This window comes from Maniola hyperantus, chromosome 11 (assembly GCF_902806685.2).
Source record: "Maniola hyperantus chromosome 11, iAphHyp1.2, whole genome shotgun sequence".
Classification (NCBI taxonomy): domain Eukaryota; kingdom Metazoa; phylum Arthropoda; class Insecta; order Lepidoptera; family Nymphalidae; genus Maniola; species Maniola hyperantus.
Window position 1 is genome coordinate 8,740,546 of NC_048546.1, and position 22,309 is coordinate 8,762,854.

At 37.4% G+C, this 22,309-nt stretch overlaps 2 protein-coding genes across 2 annotated transcripts in view; both read left to right on the top strand.

Annotated features, from left to right (window-relative positions):
• LOC117986288 (beta-secretase 1-like) overlaps nt 1–8,764 on the top strand; it is a 121,593-nt gene extending 112,829 nt beyond the window's left edge. The window contains exon 10 of the transcript XR_011237297.1: nt 8,578–8,764. The gene's annotated coding sequence lies outside the window, so the exon portion shown is untranslated. The remainder of the gene's footprint in view (nt 1–8,577) is intronic.
• The window catches only part of Su(var)3-3 (lysine-specific histone demethylase Su(var)3-3), a 388,627-nt gene continuing 367,709 nt past the window's right edge, over nt 1,392–22,309 (top strand). Inside the window, exons 1-10 of the mRNA XM_034973182.2 lie at nt 1,392–1,530; nt 1,611–1,831; nt 2,364–2,553; nt 3,339–3,492; nt 4,192–4,320; nt 5,055–5,197; nt 5,701–5,850; nt 6,121–6,179; nt 7,175–7,399; nt 7,812–7,960. Coding sequence (XP_034829073.1) covers nt 1,507–1,530; nt 1,611–1,831; nt 2,364–2,553; nt 3,339–3,492; nt 4,192–4,320; nt 5,055–5,197; nt 5,701–5,850; nt 6,121–6,179; nt 7,175–7,399; nt 7,812–7,960 — 1,444 coding nt within the window. The 5' untranslated portion in view covers nt 1,392–1,506. The remainder of the gene's footprint in view (nt 1,531–1,610; nt 1,832–2,363; nt 2,554–3,338; nt 3,493–4,191; nt 4,321–5,054; nt 5,198–5,700; nt 5,851–6,120; nt 6,180–7,174; nt 7,400–7,811; nt 7,961–22,309) is intronic.

Sequence of the window (22,309 nt, forward strand, 5' to 3'; positions counted from 1 at the left end):
CATTAAAAAATCGCAAATTGAAAATCGCTTGTGGTGCCATCTAAGCGCGAGCACGGCTAAACAAATAGAGAACAGTTTACAAAAGACGTCAATAGATGGCGGGCACATTGGTGTAATTTTAATGACATTAATAAATTATAACCAAGTTTTCATGTTTTCGTGTGCTGTAGTAAATATTTATATTTCTGTTAAATTTATCTGACCCTGCTTTAATAACAGGACTCTGTAGTCTGTATTTCCTTTCACCACCTCGATAACTATATTCTAAGGATTGATTTAGTGACTCGATTCATGCCTGAACGATTGACCACGGCTACGGATTACGGACTTGTTTTTGCTTTGTGAAATGATTTTTCTGTGAATATATTTGTGCAGAAAAATGCCACGGAGATCTCGATGTGTGTCTGGATGTGACTAATTCGGTAAGTATAAAATCAGCTTACTCGTAATCTAACTCAAAATTACTTCAATGAGTCAAACTCTATTCACCATTAAGGCACCATTAGCACATTAGGTATTTTATCATGATACTAGGTATATAGTTCCTGCGATTTCGTCCACTCGAAAAAACTATTTTAGAAATCCCGTGAGAAGTCCAATTTTCCGGGATAAATGTGGCCTACAAGTTACAACCGTCTGATGCAAGCTATCTCTGTACCAAACAGATGATGACCACCACTTTGTCTACGTGGATTTAGGGTTTTTGGGAATCCCATGGGAACTGTTTGAGTTTTCCGTGACAAAAGAAGCCTATGTCCTTACCTGGATGCAAGTTATCTCTGTACTAACTTTCATCATAAACGGTTACACAAATTTACTGTAAAAAGCTAGCATACAGACAGGTTGACACACTTTTGCATTTATCATATTGCTATGGATTATTAACTACTAATTCTGTAATTTTTTTGTTTTGTAATTAAGTGTACTTACAACATTGTTTTGAACTTATTGACTAAGTTATTTTTATATTATAGGTATCAGCTATCAACTAATTAAGTACAATAAGTAAGTATAGACTAATGCATTTTATGTTATTACTTTTTCAGATGTTTGCATGGCTTTCCAAAACCTGGCTACTCCTCTCTTTGAAACCATTTAAACAATGAAAAGAGATAGTAGGACAACATTTAGAAAGCAAGACTGATAATGAAATAATATATAGTTACGAATTATCAAATTTGCAAACCAGTTTGAAGATCGTTGAAATACACCAGTTGTGGGTAGTAATATGAAAATGGTCAGTATTCATTGCTGGTGCCATAGATTATCTACTATATTACTAGAGAGCTGGTGCTGTATATTACACCCAGAGCCGTAAAACCAGTTTAAAAAGAGTCTATTGCATGCATAGCACAGGCCACAGACTACTATATTATAGTAAAGGTCACAGACTACCGAGTACTCTCTATTGTCTATGGTTATTTGGTGTTTTTGTTTTTGTGTTTGTCACTTTTTTATTATTAAACTAAATTAATTAAAGCTTTAATTTTTTATTATAAAGTAATAATGAGTCGTCGAAAGCGAACTAAGGTATGATTTTTAATAAACGAATTACTTGTTAGTAAACTATTAAGTTGTTTTGATTTTAAGGTTATGTTTATTGATCTAAGGTTGAAAGCCGCGAATTAGAAGAAAAATTAAAACAAGATGATTCGGAATCTGACCAGTCTGAGAAGAGCAAGATTACTCCTAGCCCCACTTTAGTGGCTGGTCGTCGGGAGTCTTCGTCCAGTCGAACTACCGACTCCAAAAAGGAAGATAAACCTATAATCATTGAAGAAAGTAAAAGTGAAGATATTGAAGAAATTAACTATAAAGAAATGCTAAATAGGTACAATAAGAATTACTTTATGCTTTTTTAGCGTTTAAACTTCTACTTTGTGCTTGTCTATATTAACTCACGGTGAATATTGGTAACATGCACTTCATACATAACATGATCATCTTTAGATTTTATAAATTATGAAATAAACGTTTAGCATGCGTTGCAATGTGACTCTTGTTCTCAATAGGTTGCACAAGTTGCCACCTATTGAGAACAAGCGTTGAGCAACTGAGCGTTGATTGTACTACATGTTTAGCAGTGGGAGGGCAGGTGGTGCATGTTGCATGCTGCATGTTGCACCATACAGATTCGACCTGGTTCAGTGGATTATAGCAAATTAAGTTTTTGGTTCATTGTATTAAAGTTACCATGACTTAATATTTTTTCTTCTTTTCTTCTTCTTTGGGGCTATACAGGTCCTTGATGACTTAATATACAATTATATACAATATATTATATTTTATAGAAAAGAAATTTAAAATTATTGTCTTTTTGAACATTATCAGACAGCTTCCACATTTGTTTTATTACTTTACAGTTTGGAAGGAGCTGCATTTCAGTCCAGACTGCCGTTTGATAAAATGTCTTCACTAGAAGCGGAATGTTTCTCTGACCTCCAAGGTGCCTCCAGCCATGCATTTGTGCAAATAAGAAACCGAATCTTGAAACTTTGGTTTGAAGATCCGAAAAAACAACTTATTCATGAAGCAGCATTACAGAAAATGGAGGTAAGAGAATAGAGCATGTAGGTAATAACCCACAACTAAGTCCAAGTTTTCACTTGTAACATAGATAGTTACAACAGTGAAGTCAAGAGTGAATAGGCATCTTCCAATAGACAAGCATGTCTTAAGCTACGCTTCATCATTTGCCTGCAGGTTATATTGCAGCTAAGTGTATGTCTATAAATTTAAAAAAGTCCAAATTGCTATATGTACCAACTGATTTACCAGATGGCCAATTACAGGAAAATTACATCTCGCCTCACAAAAGAAATATCGTAGTAATCAGTTTGTCCATAACATCTCAAATTCTCAATATCTCAATATTGACTTGAATGTGGGTTGGAATGTTTTTCAGAAAATATGTACAAATATTTATAGAATTTTATCATCCATACTTTACTATATTATAAATGTGAAAGTGGAAGTGAGTAAGATGTGTCTGTCTGCCTGCTAGCTTTTCACAGCCCATCCATTAAATTGATTTCCACAAAGTTTCTTCATGTGGGTGATGGAACATAGACAGCCTTTTTAACCTGAAAAATCAAAGAGTTCACTTGGGATTTAAAAAAATCTAAATTCACGTGGACCAATTGCAGTTATCATCTATTTGGTACAGAGATAGCTAGCATCCTGGACATGGGTATATACTACTTTTTTCATGGAAATTGTCATGGGATTTTTGTAAAAACCGAAATCCACGCCGGTGAAGTCACTGTTATCATCTAGTTTTAATAAAACAATACTGAAATAAAGTAATTATGTACATTTATAATATTTCATCTTTACAGCCCCCATACAATGGTGACCCTGCTTTAGTGATGAGGATTCACGCTTTTCTAGAAAGACATGGTTTTATCAACTATGGCATATATGAGAGAATTACTCCTATACCCAACCCAGCTAAAGGAAAACAGAGGCCTAAAGTCATTATTATTGGTGCAGGTTAGTATTTCTGATTATTTATTGTTTTCGGTACTGTATCATTGTAAAGTGATTTCTGATCTTTGGATTCAAATTAATTCTCAGGAAAGAAATAATAATAGTCACGTTTTAAAGGAAAATTATCAATAAAATTTGTTGGTCCTATTATTACCTGACTGCGGCGAAGCTAATAAGGAGGGTTGTTATTTGACGTGTATGTATGTCCGTTCCTATGTCCGTGTCGTGTCGTAGCTACTCAACAGCTCAACCGGTTTTTATAAAATATGATTCGTCATTAGATTCGTTTTGATGGCGCAAGTGTCACTGGGTACATCTTCCTTACCTTATCCCATGCTACGTGGGGTCGGCACAACATGTCTTCTTCTTCCACTCACTTCTGTCATGTGTCATATTATCCACTTTTACACACAAATCCTCTTTCGCGCTATCCATCCACCTTTTCTTTGGTCGTCCTCTCCTCCTTTTTCCTTCCACATTCATATTTAACATTCTTCTAGTGACATAGCTTTCTTCCCTCTGTCACTAGTGTCCTAGTGTCACTGGGTACATACAATTCTTTAAAAAAAGGAATGGTGGATTTCATGCACTTAAATGTGCAGGCTGTAAAAGATGCAGTGCAAACTGCAGTCAGAGTTTATTACTTTTTTGAACATGAATACTTTGCGTGTACAGAAATCTTAATTTTTTTTTGGTTTTCAGGAGTATCAGGGCTGGCAGCGGCAAGGCAACTGCTCTCTTTTGGTTGTGAGGTTGTTATACTGGAAGGCAGAGACAGGGTTGGCGGCAGAGTAGTCACATACAGGAAAGGGCCCTATGTTGCTGATTTAGGTAACCAACCAACCAAATGTTTTACCCACAGATAGTCCCTCTCGCTCGCTCCTACTTACTTGTGAAATTTTATTCCTTCTATTTTACGTTCGCTTCGGCTATTGCAGCCTAGTGTATTGCACAATAACTTCAAAAAGAAAAATTGAATTGAATTTTCAAAACAATTCAATTATTTCTTTAAAATAGTTGAGTCAACATAATCCCACTTCACAGTGTTTGTCAAGATCTTACATACAAAATACATCTTGACAAACAAAAAAAGTGGCTAATAAGAGCTTAAATGCATTTAGCTATCTCGCTCTGACAGTAAGAGATACAATAAGGCTACTTCTACAGGTATTTATTCTGAGGTGTTACTACTAAAAATGGTGATAGCCTAGTGATAGATAATATGCTTCTATTATGTGTGTGCTGTGAAGCTGTGATAGCCTAGTGGTTAGGACGTTTGCCTCCTAATTGGAGGTTGGGGGTTCCATCCTGGGCACGCACCTCTAACTCTTCGGAGTTATGTGCATTTTAAGTAATTACAATATATCACTTGTTTTAATGGTGAAGGAAAATATCGCGAGGAAACTTGCATGCCTGAGCATTCTCCATAATATTCTCAAAGTTGTGTGAAGTCTGCCAATCTGCACTTGGACAGCGGAGACGCGTGCTCTGTAGTGAGCCGCGACCGCGCTGGGTTGATCATGATGATGATGATTATGTGTGTACTTCATGCATTGTTGTTTTAGGTGCTATGGTAGTAACAGGCTTGGGTGGCAATCCAGTGACTACGTTATCTGTACAGATGAATATGGAATTACATAAAATAAAGCAGAAGTGTCCTCTATATGAAGCTACGGGAAATCAAGTGCCAAAACATAAAGATGAAATGGTAAGTGACACTCTTAACGATATTTTCAAATTGTAACTCTAACAAAAAGTACCTACTGTAATTAAATTTTTACTATAAGGGTTCGTATTTCCTTTCGAGATTCGGAACCTTAATAATTTTGAAAAACATATTCATTGGTGGGTTACATACTTGAAGCGTTGAAAAGTGAGATAAAAACTATCTCTCTTTTCATGTTCATGAGGTTTCAGAGTAGAATGTATCGTCGAATAGTAGTGTGGCGTCTTCCAACGCTGCGCTTTCCGGTGCGGAACGCCATTTTAGCACTTCAACGTCTAACATTTTTTCGAACTATCTGTCCTGTCTATTACCACTTTAGCTTTGCAAGCCGTTATGTCGATTACACTGGTTCTCCAACGGATCTCTTCATTCTTGATTTGATCACGTAGAGAAACTCCAAGCTCACTCTATCGCACGCTGAGTGACTCTGAGCTTTAGAGACATATCAGCTTAACATTATTAGAGCAATAATTCCCATGTCGCAGGTGGAGCGCGAGTTCAACCGCTTGCTGGACGCTACGTCTTATCTGTCGCACCAAGTGGACTTCAACTACTACAACGACACCCCCGTCTCTCTCGGGCAAGCTCTGGAGTGGGTCATCAAGTTACAGCAAAAGAACGTTAAGCATAAACAGGTACAACATATTGAATTTTATTGACTTTAATAAGGACTCTTAACTGATTTTGTCTTTACATAGCGTCAACGTTTACGCGCGTTTCTCCATACAAACGTATTACTCTGATTATTCCCCTACTTATTGCTCTAGAGTTCCTATTGATCTTTGATTATCTAGTTTCATTCAGACAACAGTAAAATTTTATCGATTTTCGATCTTAGTTTGAATAGTTGCTTTTTCCAACGGTATTAAAGAAATCAGACTTTAAATTATAGTATTTTCTCTTAGATTCAGCACTTAAAAGCAGTCATAACATTACAAGAAAGACAGAAGAATAACATAAACAAGTGAGTATAACTAATTTAATAATAAAGGTGATAGTTTAATCCACGATGACCCGCCCCACTCTTTTTCTCAATCGGCTACAATGCAAATGAGCTATGTACTGTTAGTGTGAGTTCGTATCGTAAGTCGTAACGCACTGATCGCACTGATGTGGGCACACGCACAAGAAGATAAATTAGATAAAAATCACTCCCCGCACCCGTGGTTTCCCCGCACGAAAAATAGTGGGGCGCGTCTTCGTGGATTATCTATAACGGTAGAGAGTTAATAAAAACAGATTGCAAATCCTTCCTGTCCATGAGTTTTTGCTTTTGTGTCAAGCACATTCAAGTTCTGTAAGTTCAGATAGGATGAATCGTCTTCAACTTCAGAGGCGCGATTTTTACGATCACGACTTCCGTTAAAGTTCCAGTATACATTCTAAATGTTTGTCAGACTGAACTTTGGGCATCAGCAGTCCAACCACGCAGTGAGGCAATAGTGTACAGTAGCCGGCAAGAAATACTTATTGGAAATTGGCCTTTAGAATGAGATTTCGGCTTTGTAGAGCGTGGTCTCTGTCACTCATACCTATGTGACGTTTTGTCGGTCTCAACGACAGAGACAACGCTCTACGAATCCGCTATCTCTCTGTAAAGGTCGATGTATAATATCGTGCCGTGTACTTTACAAGTGTGTTTGCAAACAGAGGCATGTCTCTATTCCCTTATCTCATAGTCTGATGGGCTGGCAACCCTATACGACCGAAGAGAGTCATTTAAGGTGCATGATTAACGATTTCACGTGTTTTCCTAAAGTGTAACACCTCGAGCTTTTGACCTCCGATGGAGAATTTCTTGACAGAAAACCTCACTAGATATTTTTTTATTTTACCTGTGACTAACCTTTAATGCCCAGTTGAGTAAGCTGGCTAATAGACCTCAATAGACAGTTACAAGTAAATTATAAAAGTATAGTGGTCGAGATTTAGTTTCTGAACGTTGTCTTGTTATTGTAGAATGTCAGATATAAAAGAGCTGCTACATTCAATGAAAGCTGAGAAAGAAGCGTTGCTTGCTGAGAGAGAAAAGGGTGCGACGGGAGACGCAAACGTGCTGCAAGAGTTCAACATACGCCGCCTCAACAGGGAAATGACGCAGCTTTGTAACGAGTACGAGACTCTTGTGAATCAGAACAATACTATAGAGGACAAGTTGACGCAGATCGAGACCAATCCGCCCAGGTAAGACGTTATCCAAATCCATATTAACAGTAACATGACGAACAAAGCTTCCAACACTGCGTCTTCCGGTATGAAGTCGCCATTCCAGCACCTTGGGACCCCAACGTCTATCGGATTTACGAACTATGTGCGCTGCCCATTGCCACTTCAGCTTCGCAACCCGTTGAGTTATGACGGTTGCTCTAGTTCTCCTACGGATCTTCTCATTTCTGTTTTGATCATTTAGAGAAACTCCAAGCATAGTTCTTTCCATCGCCCGCTGAGTGCCTCTGAGCTTTCTTATGATTCTTATAATTTGTAGGCTAGCGCATAAGAAAGCGCTAGCCTATAAATTATAAAAAATACTGCTCAATATGTACGATCACACGTACGATCATAATGTTCAGAAATGTACATTTCTGTAACTTTTCAGTTCGGTGTACCTCTCGGTCCGAGATCGTCAAATACTGGACTGGCATTTTGCCAACTTGGAGTTCGCGAATGCTACGCCCCTCGGCAATCTATCGCTCAAGCACTGGGACCAAGACGACGACTTCGAATTCACTGGCAACCATTTGACAGGTTTGTTTGTTTGTTCTGCCTTTATTCATTAACCGTCGTATCCAGGAAGGTTGCTTTTTCAGGCATGAGTTTCCACGATTGATGCTCGTAAGTAACATTGACCGGCAAAAGGGCACCTGGGCTTAAGAGACAAATACCGAAGTGGTTTGACTATAAAGTAACAAGGAGTGGACACAACTATAAAGTAAGTACTGAAACTCTGGTTTATTCTCTTTAGTTAGACTATGATTATAGATTTTAGTTCCGACGTAAAATAAGCTCACTGTATCTAATACCAATAATGTGAACAATAATGTAAGACTGCTCATATTGATTTTGTTTCAAAGAAATTATAGCCAGTGTCCCTTCGAATGATGTAAGGTTGGATTTTAGCGATACCCTTTACATCCAAATCTATTCAGGCATTCAGAAGTTATGGTGGAATAAAGAAACTCACATACATACATACATAATTCCTGAAAAAACTACACTCCTTTTTTTGGACAGTCGAAAAAAGCTTTTATTTAAAAAAAGGGATTGAATAAATTCAAAATGCAAAAGTCTCGTGCCCTGCCTTACCGGCAGGCTATACAAGATAACTTTTATGAACACCACAATTTATGTATAGTACGCGACAGATCGAGATGGCAGTCGCGGTATGAGGCGGGGGGACGCCCCGCACACCCGCACGCCAGCCTCGCTCGCCCGTAACGGGTTAACGCGGGGGCTGTGTGGGTGTGCGGAGCGTTCTCTCCCCGATTGCCATCTGGACCTGTCGCGGTCTATACCTATACGTTATACAATTACATCTAGAAATAGCTATTAAACTTATTTGAGCATGCGGAGGGCGTTAAAATTTAAGAAAAAGAAAAGATACACGTCTATTCTTAGCACAGCCATATTTACATATCGGGTTGCATCAAGAATTAGAAAACTAAATAAATAAATAAAAAATAGCCTTGATTTAAGAAAAACGAAATAATCTCCTATTTGCTAACAAATAATACAGCCTCATTGTTCGAAGTGTCGTGATAAGAAACAAAGTTTTACGCCATCCTCAATAGCTTCGTTTAACCCGCACTAAATTGGTGTTTTTGTTACGTTTTCACCTTTTTATCTCGGGCGATTCCTAAAACTGTTGTAATTTGGATCAAAAAGATTCAATATCCACGATTCATTCAGTTTTTGCCGAATTTATTTTTATTTGGTTACCTCTCCTAAAGATACTTGATAGTACCTACTTCAAATTTTGATATAGATATAGAAACAGATTTTCTACATGAAGAAAGTGTAGCACATATTATGTTCTTACTGAAAGTAAACAAATTTTCTTGTCTTCACGAATAATTGACATCTGGATTCTGGTTTATTTATTTTTTATTATTCAGATACAAGTTAGCCCTTGACTGCAATCTCACCTGGAGACCTCTTTGGTTTCTATACGGCATCGCACCGGAACGCTAAATTGCTTGGCGGCACGGCACGGCTTTGCCGGTAGGATGCAAAGAAGCCACGGCCGAAGCCTCCCACCAGACCAGACCATAGATTTTGAAATCATAAAATTCCAAACCCCTGCCGAGAATCAAACCCGGGACCTCCCACTAATAAGACCACACCGCTTACCACTGCGCCAGGGAGGGATATATCATATCATACACTTATGACGGATTTCTCCGTTCCCGGATCCCTGTACTTACCAAATTTCAAGATCGGTTGAACGGATAGGACGTGAAAAGCTAGCAGACAAACAGACAGACATACTTTCGCTCGGATTAATTATAGAGCAATTCCCTTTCACTTTATGGACAAACAAAGTTCCTATTTTATTAGAAATATGGGATGATATTATACATAACTTCAATATTGTGATAATATACTTTATGTCAAAGCGTAGTAAGCATTTTAGTTAAGACATGGTTAAGTAGAGAAGGATATTTGTAAACCTCTTTAACTAAGTGGGTTAAAGGTTGCCACATTACGTTCATAAATCATGGACCAATCTGTGTCGACATCGCTTGATCGATCGACTGGCAAAATAAACGAGTCATCGAACGAGGTTTAGCTCTAATCGGAGTCATTCGACACGACAACAGTTAAGAAAATGAATTCAACACATAATATAGTAGGATACATGCATTTGCCTGCGGCATATAATGTTGCGCAGAACTACAACACAATAAATTTAAATCTAACAATACCTCAATTGTTTGTCTGGACGTACGTAAAGCTCGATATATTTTTAAAAAAAAGCAGGTAATGATTGTAGCTGATCTAGTGTCTCCTAGTGTCAACATTTTGAATGTTAGATACGTTTCACATTCCCATGTATTCGTACATGGGAATGTCTCATCTGGACGTACGGTCGGCCTCAGAATTCCAGTAGCAACTCCGCAAAACCATTGATTTTAAAAATTTAAAAATCAGTCGCACTTATGACATTTTTCTGTAAACACGTCACACAAACACTCAGATGTGCGCACAACCGTGCCGTGCAGTGCAAGTGAATTTGATTAAGGTGCTAAACAAGTTTTGGTCTTTGACTGTACATAAAGCTCAATATTTTTCAAAAAACAGGAAATGAGTGTAGCTGAACTGCTAGTGTCAACATCTGCAACATTAGATACGTTTCACGAGAATGCCCATGTTTAGGAAGTGATACAAGTATCTTGAAGCAATAATTTCAATTAGCGGCACTCTCTTGTTAGCGTTTTGCGAACATTTTCCAGCAGCGTGCTGCTATAGATGCGCCATTGTATCACATACAAAAGTCTCTTCCGAATAGAAATAGTTGTCCTTAAAAGGTCGTCCCGCTTCTATCCCATTTGTTACCACATGAGCGTTTCCTTGCCATATACGATGGCGCTCTTAATGCATATTTTGTGGTTTGGACTTTGGATTTATCATGACTTGAGGACAATATTAGCAAATGGAAGTTTACCAGAAATATCACAATGGCTTTTCTATGTTGGAGATGGCTTTGTTTAAATGGCGAAACTTTGAGAAATTAAGGTCTGGATTTGCGTAATAATTTAACCTTCGAATAAAGGTGTTAATGATTTTTCGTTAGCCTTTCAAGTTTATACAACTTGTTTAATAAAATCAACCTAATTACAATCAATTTCAAATTCAAATGAATCTTAGTGTGTGAAGTAGCTATCTTACTGCTTACATGATACGGATATCAATACAAAATTGCCGTTATGCATCTTAAAGTTATCAGACCCATTATCCACATATAATTTCGCAATGAATAGCTATTTCGATTCCAAAACGAGTTTGGAGCTGCTGTTCCGCCCCAAGGGCTTGCTCCGTTATGAATGTGGAATTTTCGAGTTAGTGCTTACTTGTGATCTCTTGCAATGTTCGCCGGGTGCTTCGAGCGATGGTTCGTGTCAATAATTACTATTATTGCACGCCGCGGCCAGTTTCCATCTTCCACCGCGTCGATAAATTACCAACTGACTTCTGTGAATTGTCATAATGACCGTTGCAGAAAACTTGGATAATGTTTTAGCTACTTTACACACATGTATATCTCCTAATTAGGGAGCCTCGCTTCGATACTCTTTACAAGTTAAATTCTGAAAGAGTTCTTCTTGTTAAAATTTAATTCCAAATTAGGCAGACTTAACTGCTATTGTTAAAATGTATCTCATTCCCGTACATCCGTCGGTTACCCATAAAGCATAGAAGGCTCGGAGTGAATCTGTAGCGAGTATTTAGCCAGGTGATATGTATCGCGAGTCGCGACGCTCACGGGACGCCTCCTTTGTGGGCCGGTGCGTGCGTTGTCGGCCATATTTCTCACCGTTCGCTCGCTCCGGTGTCCGCGGCGTGGGTAGTTGAAAAATGACATCTTGATTGTTGCGCGTTATCCTACGTATGAGAATGTCGACTCGGGCAGTAAGTCGCGTGCAGAGCCATTGTAGAGCCTCGAGCCACGGACCCTACAAATTGAACGATTGTTAACCATTCCATGAAGCCGCTATCGTGACTTGTCGTAAAATTATTATATTTACCGGGATATCGTATTTTGTTAGAGCAGTAGTTTATGCATGAAAGGCTTATTTGGTTGCATGATCGTGTCCGCACATTATGTCCGGAACAGGATTAACTTTACGATTGAATTCAGATTGCTTTCCCTATATAAGAACAGTAGTGACGGCTGCATATAATTTTATTACAGCGGGGTACATTATTTATCTGTATTCAAACTACTGTATAGTCATGAACGTTTATTGAATAGCTAGTTATCGTCTCTAAACATTTAATAAAGAGTGTATGTGACTTATTATTTTTTAAATAGTAAATATTTGTTCTACTATTGACATTTAATAATTTCGGTACCATTCAAAGAATTGGCATTTAAAGTATTTTTAAATTAAACAGTCATAATAGTTTACTTATGTGACTGTTGTGACTTTGAAAGCCAGTCAAAAATTAATGCTTTAAGTAATACTAAATTCTTTAAATATATCATGTAAGCAATGCATGTTAGCATGTTAAACGATTAGTAAAGTTGCATCAACCAGTTTAATGAGTGAAGATGGTTTAAAACATGAAAGTAATAATTGACATACAGCTATAAATTGTCCACTACCAAGTGCAACAAATCTTAGATCATAGAAGATTTAATTTACACCTCCTTAGACATTTTAACGTACATAGTTACCTATATCGTCCTGCATAATAAAGTTGCATTTAATATAAATAATTTACTTCATTACTATTTACCGATGAGAAACTGCATCTGAAACAAGTCCTCGAGGTGGCGGTCGGTCAAATGATAGTTTTATAGGCAGGCTCGCGGCGGTAACAAGTTTGTGATAAGACCGTACGTGTGCCAGGGTCGCCATAATATCGTTTTGAAATTAGTCTATTTTATAAAGGACAGTGGTGGCAAGTTTACGAACAAAAGGTCTGAACAAAACATTTCTGTCTTATTCTTGAAATCGATAATCAGTTCATGGGCTTGTGTTGTGACTAAAATCTCATGTAATTTGTGGCATACTGATGGCTTTCAGATGCGTTTTTAATCTTGAAGATGGATGCAGGAAATACATTAATTTACGTTAACGTTGTTGTTAACTTGGTCGTTGAGCGCAATTATAATTTGCAATTAAAAAACATAGCAGTGCGTACCTATTAGAAGAGGACGCTAATTTCATCGCTTTCAAACGGATTTTTAAAATCACTGAGTATTGAAAGTTCTAAGCAAAGTAAACAACAAAAAGATTTTAGATTAGATGCACGTTTACAACCCGGGTATCTTTAAAACAAGAGTGAATAGGCTAATAGAATAATCTTCTAGGTAAACGCGTCCCATCTTAGCCCACATCATCACTTCCCATCAGGTGTGATTGTGGTCAAGCGTATACCTATAATGAATAATAAAAAAAACGTTGCTAAATATACGTCTTTAGTACTTACTTAAAATCTATCTAGCAGAAGTTAATATAAATTCTATGAAAACCGTACAAAATTTGTAGAATATTTTTGCAATAGTAAACACTATCATTAGTATTATTTGTATGAGCAGCTATGCCGTCTGAGCGTCAAAACTAACATTATGTTCAGCGAATAAATAATAATGAATCCGGTAAATACAATTTATTTGGTAACCCTCACCGAGAGGCACAATAATGTATGAGATACAGCTGAGTCTTTCCTCATTTATCACGCGTTCTATGAATAAAATATCCGAACGCTATGCCTTTAGTTTAATAATAATTTTGAAGCTTTGTGCCTACTAGTTTCAATAAAATTATTAAGCTGAGATTCTGCAGTATACTTAATTATTAAAATACTTATTTTATCACCTTACAAATTAAAAATAATATATATTGCATAAATTTTTAAACTGCAAGTAAGGTATTTTCAGTTCTGACACATCCCTGCTGTACTTTTTCTAAAAACTGGCTAACTGCAAAAAGTAGTTTTTGCGCTACCTATCGCCAAAAAACATGGAATTTTCAAAAACTGGTTTCTATAAAAGAAGAATGCTACGTAGAACGAAGATTTGTTGCGTAGTTTTTTGTTTGATCCTCTGTAGCAAACTTTTTTAGAAACATTTTTACTAAAGTCCCATGTTTTTGGCGATAACTGTCAATAACTTTTTGCAGTTAGCCACTTTCCAGACGGCAGATCTTCGGTATTCCTTTGGCGGTTATTCAGTACTAGCAACCCGCCCCGGCTTCGCACGGCCCACGGGTAGCTTATTACAATTTTCGCAAGGATTTCAATTTTTTTTAAAATAACATATGTCACTAATAAATAATGTAGCTTTCTACTGGTGAAAGAATTTTTAAAATCGGTTCAGTAGTTCCAGAGATTACTTCCTACAAACAAACTTACAAACTTTACCTCTTTATAATATTAGTATAGAATTGATTGAAAATATCGTCGCGCCCTGTACCTATCTAATGTACCTATACGATCCGAATTAGTCTTGTTATTGTTTTATAACCAGCCTTATAGGCCTTCTCCTTCTCGTCAAAGTGTGTAGGACGTAGAAACCTAATAGCGTTATAAACTGGATCGCAATTGTGCTCAAATTATTATGGTTGGTAATTTTAAGATGACGGGTTGGTTAAAACACGAGGACATGAATCGCGACGGTTGCTTACGAAGGCGTCGAGGGCGTGGATGAATAAGCGATGAGACGACGAATGGCTCTATTAATACGCCATTGTTCCCCTGTGATCGTAGACTTACGCAAGGAATACGCATTGTTCTCATGGCTTTCAGAAGTTATGCTATAGTTCACTGACGTCACATCTTATGCGACCTAAATGCTTATCGCGCTACATGTAGTTCGCATTCGCCGAAAGCAATGTGGCAACTGAAAATGCAGTGGCGGACCATATCTGGCAAATTCAGTTACGATACGAACGGAACCGTTACTTAAGTGTTGGATTAGTGTTGGAACCCATATTTGTTATCCTCTAACTGTAATAAGCTTAATGTATTCAAGACTGATTTTATTAGAGCTATTGAAAATATTTCAGTATTGCCTAGTAGTGAATAACGTGTCATAGCCTATTTCTGTCCCCCAGATTCAAGCTAGGCCTCTATGCCTTAAATCAAGATCGGTTTAGCGGTCGCGCCGTGAAAAAGTTTCAAACCAAAAGTCAGACGGACTTTCATTTTCATAATATTAGTACAGTAGGTATGAATTAGAATAAATTGAATATCAGTATAGATGTTTTTTCTAGATATTTTTAGATATTTTTCATGAATAGTTAATTTCTTTGTTGTACCTATTTTACTCACTTTACAACCTCTCGCACTGCCAAAGGTCACTGGTAGAGATCTCTTACAGAGATAAGTGCTTTCCTGTCCACTTTTTCTTTCTTTTTAGGGGTCAACTTTCTGGTACAGATAAAAAATTAAAAATAAATAAATATACTTACTAATTTTATACCTTGCAATAAAAACAACTAACTTTCTAAATTCAGTGACTATAATCCTCAAGATGTCAACACGGTGTAGGCATTGCCTTTCCGGGATATCTACGAAGCGAGCTGATAAATTATTTGGATGTCTCACGATACCTTCGGAAACTGTTGTTAGTGAAGGGAAAGACTTAAAAGTAACTAGTCCATCGCGATAAATCGGGTGCAATGCTTGTGAAGACGGCGAATTTGCGGTGCAGAGTTTCTTTGGTAAAGCTTCGTGGTTCTACTCGTAATTGACAGGCGTTGAGGAAATTGCATGTACCTTGCACTAGCTTATTAGAAATAGACTTCTTTATTTTGCTTTACAACCCTACCTGTAAGATGTGATAGCTTTACAAATGGCTCATACTGCTAAAATATTATATTTATAATGTTTAATTAATTTTTGCGGCAAACGAAACTACATTTATTTGCATTACAATAATACCTTTTCCATTATTTAATTTAAAGCTTCCATAATGGGGATGCGAACCGAGCACGAATTTAATTTTAACTTAATAATCGCACTCGTTCAAATTTTGATTATTCCGTTGTAGTTTATTGGGCCTCCGCTAACTTTTCCTTCATTGTTAAAGTTGTAATCCTCTTTGTGAACCCTAATTGAATTCACTGTTATGCTAATACTCTGATTTCCCATCTTATTTCGTTAATAGAGGTCTGCGGTAAACCAATTAAAGGGAGCGTTTCTGGATTACTTAACTTTTGGTGTATAGATACAGCCCGTATAGCGTTGCTATGCTTGCGTGAAACCTAATTTTGACAATATGTAAATGTTAACTTTACTAATGGACTAAGAGCCAGCGCGTGCCAGACTTTCGTTATTTTATGAAAGCGAAAAGTTTTTCTGCGTTTTATTGGAAATCGCGTCATGCATTGCCAGACGCTTAGTGTCGTTGTAACCCCCTGCCAGAGTTGCCAGACGCCCTTAAAGTTTAAAGTTTACGATACTAAGTATCTGGCAATGTATGACGTGATTTCTAATAGTATTCCGAAGAAGAAAAAAGTTGACTTCATACTTTGACGTGACTTTTTTACATAAAATAACGAAGGTCTGGCACGCGCTGGCTCTCTCACTATAACTAGCCTATATTTAAACTAATAATTAATTTAATTGGTAACATTAAAACATGTAGATACACGTGCAGTTGTTGCTTAAAGGTACATATATAGAAATTAATATCCACGATTCTGTGTAGTCATGCGGTGCAGACTCGACTTCTGCTGCATAGTTTTATTGCACATTTCAGAGGCTTAGTATTCCTACTTCGGACTCTAATCGTGGCGTATTGCGGTTTTATAAACGCTGTTGCGACCTGTATTACATTCCGTGAACATCTTACACAGCAGTCTGCAACATGTGGCAATAAATTGGAATTTCAATGTAGGTGGCAAGTGTGGTCTGTCTCAAAGCAATTTCAGTTCAATTTCTGATGTTTCAAGTTCATTCTCACAGGAGTTTTGCACGTGATATTGTATGTTTAAGTTTTGATTGTGGTATAACTCGTTGTATTTTGGTTTCTTGCAAGAAGATCTCTATCTTTATTTGATAATCTACTATCGTACCTAATACATATAATATATCTAATATCTTCAATAACTATTATTTTTTCATCCCTTGTTCATCGTAATTATAAGCAGCAATGAATAGCAGTGTTACATACGTATCTACTAGTGTTAAACATGGTGTTTATTATGCAAAGTCGAAAATCCACAGAACCTTTTACTCTCGTGAATTCTGTTGTAAAAACACGAGGATTTACTTTGCTGCATTTCGGGATCGGAATCCCTACTTTTACTTTAAAGGCTTCGCATTTACGAGCACTGTTTGCAACTTTCACTTATTTTATGCTCACAGAGGCTTTGTTTTTCTCTGGTACCTTGATATTTTAGCAGATTTTTTAAAAGGATAGGTACCTACTAATTTAATATAAAATGTCAGTAAAATCAAATTTATTCGCAGATTTAAACTGATAGCTTCACAATTTGCTCATGCTGAAAACGGCCAGATGTTGCTCAGAGTGCAAAATGAAACACGTTAGCGCTCCGCTTGACGCCAGCTCCCTTTTTTGTCACGCCGCCTGTGGACGCCCATTTATCAACTTTTTATAGAAACACTTGTTTTAATTTATGCTCACTAACTTCCAAGCTATCTCCGACCTCATTTGCAGCCACAGCTTTGTTGCTGTTTATGTGGCATACTGTAGAGTGAATATTAATTTCTTAGTGCATAAGGTATTAAAAATTTGCAACACTAAATTTAAACTTTTTAATTCTTCAGGTGGTCTCGCTTACCTCCGCAGGTACATAATTATTTAGATAAAGATATGTTTCTTTAGACTAGCACCAATGGAGAGTACCAATGTCCAGCTTCTACCTCTAGAGACGCTCGTCGCTCAATGGTTCCATAACCATCTATTGTCATCCAAAGCACATGTGTCTGCAATAGCTTAGACTATTGGAAGTATCCGAAAAATTTGGTACCAATTTCGATTTAATGACAACATACGAACAAATCAAACTAATAAAAAGCTTTTGAAAAGCATTTGTGTAAGCCTTGCGTCTTTAGGTTCTAATTAATCAAAGATTTTTTTTACAAAATGTCGTAAAAAGAAATACCCAATGCATGACTTAATCTCTATGTAGCTGGACAAACGCGACGATTGAATTTTGGCAAAGAATTCCACTTAAATGAGGGAACAGTTGTAAAATTAATTAAAGAAGCATTTAGTCAGTTGACAGATGAGTAATGCGTTTATTTGGCGGTCCGGTTTAAAGCTCGCGCAATGTAATTACATTTGGTGCATGTCTGTACGAATATCTGATAAGGAAGCGAAAAAACTGCTAGCGGCGGAACTTTAATTAAATTCAGAATTTTTAACCCCCACACACTGCAAATTATCTGATGTACCTAACTACAGGTTAATGTATTTTACGACCAACATAACTCTATATATCAAAACCAGATTTAATTTACGTTTACTTTTCAAGGTTCCGTGGTCTTTAGATACACGGCTAGCTTCTCCATTTCCAATAAACTCTGGTTGTACCAAACATGTTAGTCATGAACAACCCATCGCCAGCCCACTACTGAGGACAGGTGTCCTCTCAGAATGAGAAGAGTTTAGGCCATAGTCCGCCACGCTGGCCAAGTGCGGATTGGCAGACTTCACGCACCTTTGAGAACATAACCGAGAACTCTCACGCATGCGGTTTCCTGATGATCTTTTCCTTCACCGTTAAAGCAAATCATTTTAATTGCTTAAAACGTACATAACTCCGAAAAGTTAGAGGTGCGTGCCCGGGATTGAATCCCCGAATAGGAGGCGGAAGTCTTAAAAGGAGTAAAATGTTTAAAATAAGCAATTGCTTTATCTTTCTACCGTCAAAACTGTTAAATAGGTCCAAAATATAGTAGAGATTCATGTCTTAAAACACAGGTGCCCAACTGTCCTCGTTGAATTCCCAAGTTGGTTCACAGGGAAGTTTCAACTTGGGTCAGCCCGCAAACCGCTTGCGAAAGTACAAATTTCGCTTATATTAACTTTTGTTCCGAGTAAATTTCACTCCAGCCATGCGGCCACTGCACTTTCAAGTGGCAAAGTTTTAATCTCGTTCCCTTTCTACATATACTCATACAACATAGCCACTATACTTGTAGATACGTTACAGTTTCCTTTGATGAAGAAATACCTTGAAAGTTTACCAATTCCGCGTAGTGCTCGATGTTGAATATTATTGGACAAATTAAAACATTTGCTCCTACTTGTACCGCAGAGACGTAAGATCTCTTTGCGTGTTCTATCGCCTTTATAATTGGGAGTGCTCTGAAGAATTTTTTGATCTCATTCCATCCTCCTTTTTCTATAACCGCACCGCACGTCACCGCAAACAATTTCACCCTCACCACCTGGATGCCTGGTACACTTAGACCGCCCGTTCTGCCAGATCCTTTTTTCCCCACACATGTGAACCGTGGAATCAACTCCCTTCGGCGGTGTTTCCACTAGATTACAACATGGGTTTATTCAAGGGGCGGACCAACAAACTTCTGAAAGGCCGGCAACGCATTGGCGGTTGTTCTGGGACTGCAAATGTTCATGGGCGGTGGTAATCACTTAACATCAGGTGACCCGCCTGCTAGTTTGCTCGCTATTTTTATTTAAAAAATACATATTGACGCATTTCCAGAAAAGTAGGTACAAATATCGATACACTAACGTATGCAACGTCATTCACTGTAGGCTTCTAAAAGAGAGCACTTAGCCACAACGTAATCACGGTAAAAGGCTCGTCGGTTAATCCGAAAAAGAGTTTGTCTGCCCGTGAGTATACTCTTTGATTTTCCGTGACCAAAAGTAGACGATGTCCTTCCCCGAGATGCAAGCTATCTCTGTACCTTACGTCAAAATGTAGGCCGTGAAGAACTAGCAGGCAGACAGACACATTTTCGGATTTATAATATTAGTATGGATTAGTATGAAAGTATTTATATTATAAATCGTGCACATTTCATTAACCACCAATCGAGTTGATGGTCGAATTTTTTGCTTAAATAAACATTAAGAAGAAATTCGACAGCGTAACCGGCGAACCTTTTACCGGAATTATGTTATGGCTAAGTGCTCCCTTTTAGAAGCCTACAGTGAATGACGTTGCATACGTTAGCGTATCGATATTTGTACCTACTTTTCTGGAAATGCGTCAATATGTATTTTTTAAATAAAAATAGCGAGCAAACTAGCAGGCGGGTCACCTGATGTTAAGTGATTACCACCGCCCATGAACATTTGCAGTCCCAGAACAACCGCCAATGCGTTGCCGGCCTTTCAGGAATTTGTTGGTCCGCCCCTTGAATAAACCCATGTTGTAATCTAGTGGAAACACCGCCGAAGGGAGTTGATTCCACGGTTCACATGTGTGTGGAAAGAAGGATCTGGCAGAACGGGCGGTCGCTCTTTCGTCCTGCACTTAACCGCACGATTGCTCTGTCTAGACGGCTTCTTCGAACCTCGGTATGTAATAAATATCCTATCCTTACCCTGTGTCGGTAGCGTGTGCTCAATATGAATAGTATCTCTCTCATCGCTGTACCATTTACCTACTACGAAATTGTACCTATTTTACGAGTAGGATCAAGCTAACAGAATACTGAATAGGCAACTTTGGACGTGGCTGACAATTCGAAATGCTTTATTGACCTAAACAAAGGTCAAGTACACGAAAGTACCCCAAGTTAACTGTTAAGACCGTTAATTATGCAGATTAGTGTTTACAGATCTTGTTGATCGATGATTAAGCATGTTAAAATTCTGAACCATGTAGCAACTACCAACTTTGGTAATAAAAACACGTTGATAACATTAATTAATGATTAATGATTGATAACTTACGTTTTTTAGCACCCTGTTCGGATTTTTAATCAATGTTTCTGATTTATTGCAAACTTGAATTAGTACCGTTATTTTGAATGCTAACACTTCTTACGATTAGTGCTATAAAAAATCTTATTATAAGGTAGATATAGTATATTATTTGGATATAAAGATGGATAATCTTTGGATTTTTAAAATAAAATTACACGTTTAAATCTGCCATCTAATTTAAATAAAAAAACTGGGTTTAAATATTCGTGCTTAAGATTTCGGCTAATTATTTCGGTTTTGATTACAATAATGCGCTCTTTATGGCGTCGTTGGACAAATTAAAACTCGCTAATATAAATGCAACTTGCGCTGACCACCGTTGATATGCGAATTATCCCGCTTTATGTTTTGTATTAATTAAATGACATTACGAAAATCAGGTAGGTAATGATTACAGTATTTCGTACGAATATCATCTGCAAATAAATAAAGGTATGCAGAGGCTAGATGTCACATACCAGATTGTTTCATCATTTGAAATTTAGACAAATCAATACTTTTTTGAACGTCATTCGTATTATTGTTACGTTTGTAATATTTTTCTCTCTCTTATGTTGCGTCCTATGGTCTACTACCGGTTCGGAATGCAGGTTCTACAGAGAAGAGCCGGCAAAAACCGCAGCAGTTGCACTTTTTTAAAATCATAAAAGTTACTATATGTACCAATACCACTACAGCATCTTGTGGGTAACTCAGCCGGAAAACTCAGCTGGTTGCCTCCACGAAACTTTGTCACTAAAGAATAACTAGCACAGTAGTTGCATCTCCCACGCACTATTTTAAAGAAAAAAGAAAGAAAAGAAGAAAGAAAACAAGCTGCAATGTTTTACTTTCATTTTCAACATTGACTTATACATACTCCATTGAGTTTTTTTTTTAAAACAATAAGAACAACAAGAGTCACCAGTGAAACAGAAGGTTCGCTTCTCGTTATGGTTTCGGAACCCCAAAAAATATAACCAAATAAAATGTGCTCTGTTTTTGCTAAGATTTTTTAAATCACGCAACTCTTAAATGCGATTTCTGTAATCGTTATCAGAATGTGCGCATTTTAAAATATTCTGTGCAGTTATTTCTGAATTAATGAGACACTTCAAACCTGATTAAATTGAAATCACAGTATTTTTACGTTATAAATCAACTCTGAAAATATAAATTTTATTTACCTACAGTTATAAAAGCTAATTGGTGTTTCCAGTCAACCAACGCTCGGTTCGTACTTCGTACCAGTTGCCTCACTAAAATATGTAGCAATAAAGGCGGGTCGGACAATACCCGGACATGTTAAGATTCGTTTATTGTCCCCGCTCTACGTGTTGTGGCCGCTGTCCTACAAATCGCCTTCTCGACGGAGATTTTCATAAACATTTTGGAGGGCAAATCTTGCAGACTTTTGAGGTGTCTTAATTGGATTCCTTCCTACAATATGCACTATTGTTTGTATAGATATACGTAGCTATGTGTACATCTATTAGTTTTGATTTTTTTAC